Source organism: Rousettus aegyptiacus, unplaced genomic scaffold (assembly GCF_014176215.1).
Source record: "Rousettus aegyptiacus isolate mRouAeg1 unplaced genomic scaffold, mRouAeg1.p scaffold_m13_p_3, whole genome shotgun sequence".
Lineage (NCBI taxonomy): Eukaryota > Metazoa > Chordata > Mammalia > Chiroptera > Pteropodidae > Rousettus > Rousettus aegyptiacus.
Window position 1 is genome coordinate 59888907 of NW_023416306.1, and position 14082 is coordinate 59902988.

The window sequence follows — 14082 nt, forward strand, 5'->3', positions numbered from 1 at the left end:
AGGTATATCAACAATAATTTTCCTGATATAACTGCAAATAATTTTCCACTTGGATCAAAATAAGTACATGTTATCTGATGATAAAGTATTCCGCATTTTAAAAATAGTCGAGTTAAAATATTTTGGCATTTTAAAAAGAAATTGATATAGAGGTGAGGGCGCAGGAACACTTGTATCAGGGCAATGTTTGTCTTTTCAATTCTGAAGTTAAAAACGTCCAGTTAGAACTGACTTGGTTCCTATTCTGAGATCCATAAACCCACATTGAGAGCTCACTGTGGTCTGGCCAAGTTAGCCTTAAAGTATGTCACCTTCTATTAAGCTGTTCCTATCATGATTCTTACTTTGGAACTGTGAAGCTAGATTGTTTTTTTCCTAAATTGGCTTTAGAACCTTAAGAAATCCTTAGGATTAGAGAGATTTTCACAATTATCTTTTTTTTTTTTAACTCTTTTAGAGACATCAGAGCCCATTAAAAGTTTTCCAGAGAAGACTTTTGAGAAACCTTAAAATTCTTTCATTCAAGAAATAAGCATATTTAGTTTTGAGACATCTGAGAGTATAAATTCCCATGTCCACTGCCCACCTTGTCCTTCTACAGAGCTGAGTATCTTGTAAGATAAAGGTCATCTCTTTCCAACCCCAAAAATTACAGTAGAGTTCATGATTCTTTGACTACTTCCTAAATTAAGATTGCCATGTTTTCTCAAAGGATTCATCTCTACAAAGGCAATCAGATTATTGAATTTTCTGATATCTCTTTTTTTTTTTTTTTTTGGCCAACTTTGGGTTGTTGCTTACTTTCTAATTAGCTAGTATCTAGGCATGACTAAAATATGCACTAAACCTCACAGCACCACCTCTCTTTTGTCTAAATAACTCTGACTTACAATTTATATCTTCACTCAAAAGACTTTTCTTAGGAATGTCTTCTCTGGCCTCTTTAACCAGATGAGATTCTTCATATTTTATGTTCTCAGAGTACCATGTATCTATGTTTTATAGCTTATATAATGATTTTCAGTTTACATATATATGATGATTTGAGTAATATGTGCCTCCACCACTGTACTCTGCATCCCATGAGGGTCAGCCTCTGTGTGCTTAAATTCACAATTGGATTTTGCTCCTCGCAGCGCCTTGCCCGTGTTAAACTGTGCTCCGAATGTGAGAGTGAATATGAAGTTGCTCAGCTCATGTGTGGGTTCATTTTGAAAATGATTTTACTGCAGCCATGTAGAAGCACATCAAAGAAGTCTGAAGGCAACATGTGCTTGGCTCTGCATGGACAAAGGTTGGCTAAATTCTGATGCAGCCTCACTGCAGCCTCTGAACGTATTGAAGTGTGTTGTTGCTTCACCACAGTGAACCCCTCAGGACTGAGCCAGCCAACCTCTGCTGCCCACGTAGGAGCTGAGCATTCTGTTTTCTCAATGTCTTCCCACTTCAAAAACTGTAAAACTGTTAAAGGAGTTGGTACTTTGCCATCTATTTTAAAGATGCCTGCATGCTCTTAATTAAAAAAATACACATTAACACATTTAAAATTATGGTACATTTATAACACAATGTTAAATAATTGTTTTAAACCTTTGTCTAAACATGCATTTGCAATTATTAAATAAAGGTACAGAAAGGAAAATCAAGCCTCAAAGAAAGGTCACTTTAACAACCAGATTCTTGAAAGACGGGACAAATTGTAGAGACTTTGTAGAGCCCCTTGAAATATTACTACAGTTCTCTCTCTCTTTTTTTTTTTTGTATTTTTTACAGCTCTGTTGCAATATAATAGACAATTAGTTGCTTATATTTACAGTGTAGAATTCAGTGAGTTTTTCTCAATTACAGTTAGCATACAATAGTATAGTAGCTGCAGTTGTACAGCATAGTGATTAGAGATCCATATAACTCACAAAGTGATCACCCCACTAAATCTAGTGCCCCTCTGCTCCTTACATATTTATTACAATATTATTGACTATATTCCTTATGTTATACTTTATATCTCCATGACTATTTTGTAACTATCCATTTGTACTTAATCCTTTTGTCCTTTTTCACCAACCCCCCAATCCCTCTTCCATCTAGTAGCCCTCAAAATTTCCTCCATATCTGAGTTTGTTTCCATTTTTGTTTTTGTTTATTTTGTTCTTTAGATTCCACATATATGTGAAATCCTGTAGTATTTGTCTTTCTCTATCTGACTTACTTCTTTGAGTACAATACTCTCTAGGTCCATCAAGGCAATATCTTTTTCCATCACTTTACTTTTAGTCTGTGTGTGTCTTTTAATCTGAAGTGAGTCTCTTGTAGGAAGCATTATGTAAGGGTCTTGTTTTCTTTGCAATTCAGTGATTCTATCTTTTGACTGGAGCACTTAATTCTTTTTCATTTGAGGTACTTGTTGATAGATAAATGTAGTTATTACCATTCTTTACTCATGCTTTTGATACATGTTTTTTCTTCTTCTTAAAGAAGTCCCTCCAACATTTCCTGTAATACTGGCTTGGTGCTGATCATGGGTTTTCATCACTTTGAATATTTGATGCCAAGCCTTTCTGTCCTGCAAAGTTTCTTTTGAGAAATCAGCTGCCAGTCTTATGGGAGCTCCCTTGTAGGTAACTAACTGCTTTTCTCTTGATGTTTTTAAGGTTCTCTCTTTATATTTATTTAACCTTTGGTGTTTTAATTATGATGTGTCTTGGTGCGGTGCTCTTTGACTTCATCTTTTTGGGGACTCAGAGCTTCCTGAGGTTATATGTCTATTTCCTTCACCAGCTTAGGGAAGTTTCCATCATTATTTTTTCAAATAGTATTTCAACTTCTTCCTCCTCTCCTCCTCCAGGTATCCGTAAAATGCAAATATTTGATGTTATCCTATAGGCTCCTTATCTTCATTATTTTGGTTTCTTTTTTCTTGTTGCTGTTCTGATTGGGTCTCCTCTTTTACCCTATCCTCTATATCAGTGACTCGATCCTCTACTTTTTCTACTCTGTTGAGTCCCACTAATATACTCTTCATCTCAAATATTGTATTCCTTATTTCTTACTGGTTCCATCTCCATTTTTATCTTTTGCTGTCTTTGTTAAAGTTCTCACTGAGTTTATCTACTCCCCCTAAGTCCATTGAGCATCCTTATAACCAGTGTTTTAAACTCTGCATCTGGGAGATTGCTTAACTCAATATTTCCTGGAGCTCTATTCTGTTCTTTTATGTGGGATATGCTTCTTTTTCTCTCCATTTTGGCTGTCTTTCTCTGTTTCTATGTATTAGGCAAAACTCTGAAGTGCCCCAGTCTTATTAGCATGACTTTGTGTAGTAGGTGTCCAGTGGCATAGCCCTGAGAGTGGTCCAGCTGCATACTAAGTTTAGCCCCAGCCTGTACCCCAATTCACAAATGCTGTGCTTATAGTTGCCTTAAGAGGCCATGCCAGTATCACCAGTGTGGGGCTTGGAGCTTCTCAGCAAGGGGCACAGAGCACGCCAAGGACATCACTAGATGTGGCTTGGGTAGGGCCATAAGTTAGGAGGGGTGGGATTTCGGGAAATCCTCTGGGCTGAGTGACCTCTGTCATACAGTTTGATGACATCTCAGGTATGGCATTGACTGCATCTGCATGTTGGGAGTGGGGAGGAACAATGGATGCCACCAGCATTTCTACCGGGAAAAAGCCTCACCTCTAGCCCCCTCGTTCCAGTGCCTGGCAGCCTAGTGCCCTCCTATACATCCTTGGTGGCCCACAAGCAGCTGACCTGGTGCTGGTGCTCAGAGCTAGCGAATCTGTCACTGCGAAAGTCTGATTCCCCTTTAAGAGGAATGTCTACACCTGCTGGCAAGAGCTGCCATAGCTGCTGTCTCACTCAGCCTCATGGGACCCAGCAGCCTCACATCTCTGCCCCTTCTACAATTGTAGGGTGATTTCTTATTTCTCTCCTTAGTTGTAAGGCTTCTGTTCATCCAGATCCCAGGAGACTCTGCTTGCCCTTTGCTCTGTGATTCTGTCACAACTCTGGTGTGGTCACAAGAGGAGATGTACAAAGCATCTGTCATCTATGCCGTCTTGCCCATCCCTCACACCTGAGATTGCAGTTTACTTTTTATTTTGTCAAAGACAGTAGTTGAAATGGTTTGGGATTGGAAAGAGTCTTTTAATATTAGCTCTAACTAGAACTATAGTGGTATAATAGTATAGTTTGGATTTGAATCTTTTTTAACTCGAACATTGGAAAAAGAAGAGTAAAAATACAAATGACTTTGCCCATATACTTGATAAATGTTTGTGATTTTGTTAAGCCTGACTTGGACTGTGCATAAATATTTCGTTAGATGATTTTAGAACTCAGCAACTTATTAACCAAGTGGCTTTGGCAAGATTCGTGGCCTTACCTATAAAACGGGGCTATCGTACACAATAGTTTTGAGAATTAACGAGATATGTGTGTTGTGCCTGGTACAGGACACGGCGCGGCAAACAGCAGGCTCTCAGTGTCGGTTATCTCTGCTGCCCCCCATGTCCACCCTCCCCTCCACCACATGCACATAATGCTAACCTTGTTTCTTTTGGCTCGTTCTGTGATTCTGTTTTTGTTCTCTCAGTTGACCTACTAGATAGAAAAAGAAGTATTTTCACTATATTTGCTAAGCACTTCTAGTTGCTTAGCAAATAAACATCGATAAACCCAAGATACAAAACCCCTACCCTTATGCATCTTATATTCTAAGGAGCATATGGAACATGGAGGTTATTCATAAACTTTTTCTTGTTACACTTACCTCATGGTTGCATTTTTTGTGTGTGTGATTTGGATGAATCATAATTATTGACAGTGGGAATTATTTTTTAATTAAGGTTCTATAATATCAATAGTGCAGGGTTTTTCTCTCTCCCTCATCTTCTCCCTCTGACTGAATCATTCTTTGTCTTTCTTTCTTTCCCATCTTTTCCACCCTCCTCTCTCCTACCTTTCTTTTTGTGTGTGTATTTGAACTATAAAAATTTTTACGCATGCTGTTTTTTTTCCTTAGTTTGATTCACATTCCAGCTAAATTCAGTCTCCTTTATGTGACACGTATTTTGCACCTTCTCAAGGATGATAGAAGGGTTATTTGGTGGTGATAGGCCTCAGAATGCATCCTTCCATCAGTAGGTACCTGGTTGAATTACACATCTCTCTTTCTTGTTAGATCATTGGCTGTGATCACCAGTTGGGAAGCACCGTCAAGGAAGATAACTGTGGAGTCTGCAACGGAGACGGGTCCACCTGCAGGCTGGTCCGAGGGCAGTATAAATCCCAGCTCTCTGCAACCAAACGTAAGACACTACAGAGATGGGGTCAATCTTTGGGCCTTTTGACTTGTTATCCCCCCGCCAGCTTAGATCCCCTCAGCAACTAGGGAATAACACCTCCACAAAAATAGAGACAAATCTGAAAATACTGTGGAAAGATTCGTGTCTCTCTTCTGTGGATTAGTTCAAATGAGACAAATTAGGTCACCTATTGCAACCCCAAGGAGGAAACCTTTCCTTTTGAGGCACATTAGGAGTAAGCTAATTAGGAGTAAGGCACATAAGGAGTAATCTGTGGATCTAGGTATACTCTATGTGCAAGCTTGAGCTTGTGGCCCAACATGAGGACAGACTGCATCACAGTCCTTACCTGATACATAGTCAGATGTGCCTGGTGGAATATAGCAGGGAAAATAGGTGGATCAGAACAAATTCACTCCTACTACAGTGAAGTCATATGATCTTTTTTCAAAATTAACATTGGGCAGTAATTATGTAAAGCCATTCATTGACTTTTGTGTGCTAATATCTCTACACCAACATAATACATGTATTCTTACATTACATGTATGTGCTGGAAACTTTACATGATCATGTCATTTAATCCTTAGAACAACATTATAGCAAGGTACTCTTTATCTCCATGTTACCAATGAGATATCTGAGGCTTAAACATGTTATGTGATTTGCTCAGAGTCACACAACTATAAAGTATCAAAACCAAGATTTAAAGCCAGAGACTGATCCCAGAGCCTAAGCACTTATTTGTTCTTCTAGACTGTCTCACAGTTCTGCTGTTTCCATGGTGGGACATTTGTAAACAGCCAAGTGGATCAAGGCAAGGTACCTCAGGTATCTGCCCAGGTGCATCCTGCTAGGGTAGATGGTCTCATCATTCCTCACCCAACCATGGAGTGACACATCAATCTAGTTCATTTTATAATATACTCTTCTCTGTGGCAATTGTTGTTCTGGGTGCTGCAGCAGATATAGAAATAAAACAGCTCCGTACTCCAGGACATATGCATTTTTAGAATAATTTGACCTTGTTTGGCATATTGTCTCCAGATTTTGCCATTATCCAGAATCTTTTAATAGATTCTTGATTGAGTATATCCTTGTACATCTCTCCCTGGCTTGGGAAATGTGAATGAATGTATTTACTGAATGTGGTTTTGTTCTCTTTACTTGTTGACTAGCTGGAGGAAAACAATTGACATATGAAGGGTTTGTGGCTTTAAATGGACTTGTAGGTCAAGAATAAAGACAGTGCGCACTGGAGAACTATTCCAGAAAGTCAGGAAAAGGCAGCTTGCCAAAAGAACTAGGCTCTTGGGAAGAAGAAATGGTAGGGGAAAAGGCTAGGGACTTTTAAATGCATGAAACATTGGAGGTGCCAGCTTACAGAACTCTCCACATTCTAACACCCCTGCAGGCAGTGAAAAATGTGATTCTGGAAAAAAAAAAAAAGAAAGAAATAAAAAAAAAACTGGCAGAGAGAATGGATGATGAGGTAAGTTAGACATTGATATAGTACATTCAGGCAAGTTTCCCCCACCTCCACCCCCGCCCTTTGGTCATGCGTTGGTAGCATTTTCTATAAGATGAGAAATTTAAAAATTTAGACGATAGAAACCAGAGAAGGATAAAAGCATAATTCTTTTATAAATCTCTAAAATCATGATGGGATATTTGAAAAAAACAAGCAAACAAACAAACAAAAAAACCTCTTAAGGAATGCTAGAACAGTTAAAGTCTTCTTACTTATTCATGTCACATAATTGAATCAATGCTCATTATCTAGGAATCTAGAAATTTCTGTTAGACACAAAAAAAGATGGCAGGCATGTGTGCAATACCTGCAGTGCAGCACCTTCTGAGGGTGTGCTTTTCCTGGTGGGAATCCTTCCTTTATTACCTATATTTATTCCTTTATTCCCCCACCTTTCCATCCTCATAGAGGATCCCAAAATTGCTACTCAGATCCATATTCCTCTTACCCTCCTGTAGAGGGTGGTCAGGGACCTTTGGGGCCTGAATCACTGAAGCGAAGAGGGAAAAGCTCTGAAGGAACCAACTGAAGCAAATTGAGAGCCATAAGTCATCTCCGGGACTGCAAATAGATACTTCAGTGCAAAGCGCTCTATTCAAGACCGACAGTGGGTAAATTATGTAATGCACAACCTGATGATTTTCCATAATGACAAAATGCAATAGATTCATTTACCTTAGCACTGATGACGCCTCATGACAAAATGATTTATATCAATAAAGCTCCGCATATGTGTGCACCTCACCACAATCTATAGCAGATGCTGAGCAAACTGCCTCGCTTATGTTTTCTCCACCCCAGAAAAACCTTCCACCCAAATTTACAGGCTGTGGGGTGACCCACAGGCAGGGAAGATTAGTCTGCTCTTCAGGGCCCAGTGTACTGGCCAGGTGAGTGGCTCTCCACCCATGAAGGCCTGGAGGAATTCTGCCAGATTTCTCCTTGGGCTCTGCCAAAAGGACTGTAAGCCAGCCACATGCTCTTTCGAACTCCTAGCACTTGGATTCCCCACATTGAACTCATTTTCTTCTGAACTTATATCCAAGTTTTGTTTTTTTTTTTCTTATGTTATCAAGCCTTAGGGGAACAAAGAAAAAAAAGGAGAATAGAGAAAGACTATGGTGGGAAGCGCCAGAAGAAAAGAAGAAGTAGGGGGAGCTTATCAAATGGTTGCCATTTGCCGGCAAATAAAAAAGAAACCCTCTTTGTATGAAAAAACATTATATTTGCCTAATACAAATACAGACAACAAAAATAAAGCTAGGTCAAGGCACTCTTTCCTTCTTTTTAAAAGAAAAAGCTGTCCACTGATAGCATTCAGTGTTTACATTTATTTCATGGTCACTTTGTTTCTACTTCCCCAGCCCAACAAAAAACAATCAGATTGGGTTAATATTAACTTACTTCTGATTCGTGAAATTAAAGACTCATTTTCTCCCAAATTTTATTGGTTTGTACCATATTACATATTTTCCAACTGTACTCACAATATACTTAGACCTAGAGCCGGCCTGTTTGCTATCAGTTTGTTGTCTACAGCTTCGCAAACCTTTTATATGCTTCTGCATGTTTTGAAATCATTGGGGTATCCTAAAACTCACTCTCCACCTCTCTTGAGTGTCGAGAGCTGGATAAACTCATTTGTACCAAGATAAAATGAAGCTCCTAAGGCTTGGATTTGCTTTTCAGACTGGGGCTTATGCTGATTTATAATAACTATGGGTAAACATATTCCTGGACTGTCATTCTGGCTCAAAGATTTTGAAGTAAAGGATGTTTATAATAAAACACAGGTCTATATATGATAAAGTGAATAATATATATGAATATTTTCAAGAAAGCACAAAACTTTCAAAATATTTCTACCTTGCACTTAACTTCAGGTTATACTTACATTTATTCATTCATTCAGTAATAATTCACTCATTCATTCAACAACGAATATTTCTTGAGTACCTGCTATGTGCCGAAGAATTCTTTTAGGTTCTGGAAACAACACAGGACTGAGCAAAACAGACAAACCTCATTTTTCTCATAGGAGTTTACATTTTTACATGGGACAGAGAGATAAAGGGAAAAACAAACAACTAAATAAAATGCATCCATGTGGGTGACCCACAGGCTGTGGGGTGACCCACAGGTGGGGAAGATTAGGTTGATCTGCAGGGCCCAGTGTACTGGCCTCCACCCATGAAGTCCTGTGTCAAACCATATGTGTTAGGAGTCATTAAAAAAAAAAAAAAAAGTAAGGCAGAGAAGGAGAAGAACTGGGGATAGAAACGGGCTACTAAACAGAATGTTGGAGGAGAGTCGCAATGTTAAATAGGTTCCTAAGGAAAGATTTACGGAAATAGCATTTGAGCAAGAATCTAAGAGAGGTACAGACGGCACACCATGCAAAAGTCAGGAAGAAGAGAGTTCCAGACACAGAAAACAAGAGTGCAAAGGCCCTGGGGTAGGTGTATTCTTAACTTATTTCTTGAAGAGCAAAGAAGCTAATGTAAGGTGAAGAATGGCACAGATATTACAGAATTTTATAAGGACTTTAGCTTTTAATCACAATGAGATGAGAAGTCACATGAGGATTTTGTGCAGGGAATAGGACTTGATTTGATTTACTTTTTAAAAGGAGCACTCTATCTACTATGCTGAGAACAGATTATAAGGGGTCCAACTGAGAAAATAAGAAAAACAGTCAGGAGGCTATTACAGTAAGCCAGGCCAGGGATGAAAATGGCTTAGACCGTGGTAGTAACAGTAAAGGTGATGAGAAGTATATTCAATTTTGGATATACTGCTCTTTCAATTTAAAGAATGGTTGTAATTACACTAGGTTGGCCCAAATAATCTAGGATAACATCTTTATTTTAAGGTCAACTGGTTAGCAATCTTAATTTCATCAACAACTTTAATTCCTCCTTTCCATATAACACAACATATTCATAGGTTCCTGGGACACCTTTGGCAGGAAAAGGGGGGAAGAAGTGTTCTGCCCATCAAAACATGTGCTTATTTCTTGTTTGGTGTAGCATTAGTTCAAGTCTTTTGCCCATTTTTAAAATGGGTTGTTTGGTTTCCTACTGATGAGTTTTGAAAGTTCTTTATATATTCTGGTTATAAGTCCTTTGTCAGATGTGTGATTTGAAAATATTTTATCTCAATATGTAGCTTTATAAAAAAAATTTAAATTGCTTAATGTCATCTTTCACAGAGCAAAAGCTTTTAATTTTGAGAAGTTTATCAGTTTCTTCTTTCATGGATTGTACATTTGATGTCGTGTCAGAGAACTCCTTGCTTAACCCCAGGTCACCAAGTTTTCTCCTGTGTTTTCTTCTAAAAGTTTTACATTTTACCTTTAGATCTATGACATATTTTCAGTTATTTTTGTATTAGGGATACGGTTTATATCTAGGTTGATTGTTTTATAAGGATGTCCAATTGTTCCGGCTTCATTTCTTGAAAAGATAACCTTTCTACCCTTGAATTACTTTGAAAAATGTCAAAAATTCGTTGGCTAATTCTGTGTGGGTCTGTTTCTGGACTCTGTTCTGATCACTTTGCTGTACCACATTCTCTTTTTTACTATAGCTTTAAGGCAAATCTTAAAATCAGATAGCTTGATTTCTCCAACTTTATCCTTCTTTTCAAATGTATGTTGGCTATTCTTTATAATTCCTTTGCCTTCCCACATAAATTTACAATCTATTTTTCCACATATACAAAAAAATCTTACTGAGATTTTGATTAAAATTATGTTAATTCTCCAGATTAAGTTGGAGAGAATTGACATCTTTAATATGTTAAGTTGTTCAACCTATGAACACTTCATGTCTCTCCATTGATTTAGGCCTTCTTTGATCTCTTTCATCAGTCTTTATTAGATTTAAGCATGCATAGCTTGTATGTTTTAGTTAGATTTATACCTCTTTCAAATGGCATCGTATTTCAGTTTTTGTTTATTGCTAGTTTATTCTTGGCCACGTAGTATGTGAATTTGCCAAACTCATCTTTTAGTTCTTTCAATTTTTTGATTTTCTATGTAAACAATTGTGTTGTTTACAAATCAATGTGGTTTTACTTCCTTTTCAATTTATAATCCACTTATTTTTATGGCCTTACTGCAGTGGTAAGGATGTCAAATACAATGTTGAACAGAGTGGTGAGAATAGATATCTTTACTTTATTTCCATTCTTAAGGGGTTAAACATTCAATTTCTGATATTAGTTGTAGGCTTTTGTTGATACTCTTTATCACCTTGCGAAAGTTCTCATCCATTCTTCACGTGCTGAGAATTATTATCATAAATGGATGTTGATTTTGTCTAATGATATTTCTGCCTCAATTGATATGATCGTGTGGTTTTTTTTTTTTTAGACTTTTGTAATATATAACATTAATTGATTTTCAAATGAAGAAGCAACCATGCATTCCTAAAGTAAACTCTTCTTGGTCATGGCGTATTATTCTTTCTATAGATTACCAAACTTGATTTGCTAGCATTTTGTTTGAGGAATTTTTACATTTATATTCAGAGAGACAGTTGTCTGTAGTATCCTTTCTTTATATTGTCTTTAGTTTTGATATTAGTGTAATGTGGGCCTCATACGATGAGTTGGGCAGTGATTCTTCCTCTTCTGTTTACTGGAAAAGATTATATATAATTAATGTTATTTTCTGCTTTAAATTCTTGGTAGCACTCACCAGTAAAATATTCTGGGCCTTGGAGATTTTGTGCGTGTGTGTGTAGTTAATTTTTTTAACGTATGAAATACAGTTATAGTAACTGTTTTAATATGTATTCTGTGTTTTGATTTTTCTCTTCAATGTGTGCTGTATTTTTTTTTTTTTATTTGCATGTCTGGTAATTTTTGTCCTAACTCCAGACATTGAAAATTTTATCTTGCTAGATACTAGATATTTTTGTATTGCTATAAATATTCTTGACTTTTGTTCTAGAAGAAGTTAAATTACTTAAAATCAGTTTGATCTTTTTGGGTCTTAAAATTTGGTAGCCAGAACCAAAGCCATGTTTGGGCCAGTGCTAATCGTACCCTGCTACTGAGGCAAGACCCTTTTGAATGTTCAGTGTGCCATGATGTGAAGTTTTCCAGCCTGGCCGATAGGATAAGATATTATTTGAGTCCTGTATGTGTGGCTAATACTCGCCCATACAATTCTTTAATGTGGTTCTTTTCCTGGCCTCAAGGATTTTCTTCACATGCATGTACCGATTGATTGGTATGAGTATGCTGCTGAATATCTAAACACAAACAAACAAACAAAACAAAAAACACTCTTAAATCTCCAGAGATGTCTCTCTGTGTAGATCTTTCTAGTAATCTGTCCGTCAAACTCTAGCCACCTTGATCTCCTTGGACTCTTAGCTTTGTCTCCTCATCTCAGATTCCCACTTCCTGAGCGAAGGCCTGGAAGGTCTTTCAGTGCAGTTAGCTGGGGCAGCATTAAGGCTTACCTACTTTGTTTCCTGACTCTCAAGGATCACTGCCCTTCTTGGCCTGATATCCTTTGTCTTCAAAGCCATGCTTTCATATATTTTTATCTGACCTTTTGGTTGTTTCAGGCAGGAGATTAAGCCTGGGCCCTATTACTCCATCTTGGCAGAAAGCGGAAGTCTTAGTGTTGGGCCCTTCAGTTTTGCTATTATGTAGAACTAGTCAGCTTTCAAAACCCACTTTTGATTCCTCATCACCCTACGACCCTCACAACCATTTGAGTCCCAGAAATTAAATGAGCGTGCCCCACTATTACCTTGGAATTTTCTTTCAAGCTGCTAACACCCATTTTGCAAATCTGATAATGGCTGTTTTGATGTTAGCACCTGTGCAGGCAAAGATAACTAATGCAGGATTACTGCCTCAATGAGAGAGACTATAAGGAACCAGTGATTTTGAGATGCATTCTGATTTTGTACCTGTTAAAATGTGAAATATGGTAGAATTAATAAATATGACTTTTTTACTCTAGTGACAAAAGGACTTTCTAACTGATTAGACGTAAAGATAAAGTCAATGATTGCTTCAAAGTTTTTATTTCAGGTAACTGTACAGATGAAATTCACTAACTGGGAGAAGGGGCAGCATCTTGTTTAGCCTGTCCAGTATATATCCTCTATTGTGCAATTACTAATAAACTGGTATGTGGGCTGGAGGAGGCAGATTTGAAGAGCTCAAATGCTGAGTTTCACCGTATTTTATTGGATCTATTTTAAGAGTAATGAAGTTGGCATGAAGATTAAAAATATAACATGGAAACCTCCTCAAGATTGATAGACTATTTTTATATGTAGCTAGCTATATTAACAATGGCTCTTTCATTAAAAAAATAATAATGATAAGATTAAGTATCAGCCCCAAAGGCTTAGAGCAAAGAGTCTTTAAAAACATAAACTTATCAACAGGTCTCAAAATAAGATAAACTCACATCAAAGAATAGGAAATCCTGTCTTTTCAAAACTTATCAATATTATCACCTTTCTCTGATAAAGCATGAATCATGCAGAAAAAAATCGTGTACATATGCAAGATTAAAAAATGATTCTAAAATGTTCTATAGAAAAGTGTGGAATATATATATATATATATATATATATATATATATATATATATATAGCTGTAGATGTCTTAATTTTTTTTTTTTTTTTTTGAGGAACTCTTTTAGGTACAATTCTTGAAGATAATTTTCTCGAAAAAGGGATTTGCAACCCATATATGTGAATTGACAGAATTTATTATTTCCATGGAAACTTTGTCCTTTTAATGGAGAAAGAGATTACCTAATCTCTGAAACAGGTCTTTTAGAATTATTGATTAATAACCTGGAATTATGTCCTGAAGATTGGCTTAAGGGTTCTGCCAGTAAAGCCAGAGTATATTAGGGGCAGTGCACTTGATCGTAGAGCAGTGGGCTTTCGTAGGAGAGGGCTCCCAGAGAAATGCACAGCACTGTAGGAGAGGATACAGCCACCTGCCTCTCAAGCCGAACCCATCCAATTAATCCCTGAGGGACAGGTAATGAAACCAGATGCTCACACATTCTCAGATGTCTTAAAAGCCTCTCTGTGCGCAAAACTAGAGTAAGTGCAAAATAGAAGAGTTCCCCAACCCATCCCTAATTGCTGAGAATTTATCATCAAATGAAAAAAATATTCATACTTATATAAAGACTGGCTTTTTATCAACATGCAGAAAATAAAATTAATTTTTTTCCTATCTTGCTTTTT

General features: G+C 37.3%; 1 protein-coding gene across 3 annotated transcripts in view; it reads left to right on the forward strand.

Moving 5' to 3' along the window:
* Positions 1–14082, forward strand: part of ADAMTSL1 (ADAMTS like 1) — an 823217-nt gene that overhangs the window by 559269 nt on the left and 249866 nt on the right. For all 3 annotated transcript variants that reach the window (XM_036217921.1, XM_036217923.1, XM_036217924.1), the window contains one exon: positions 5187–5313. In XM_036217921.1, coding sequence (XP_036073814.1) covers positions 5187–5313 — 127 coding nt within the window. The remainder of the gene's footprint in view (positions 1–5186; positions 5314–14082) is intronic.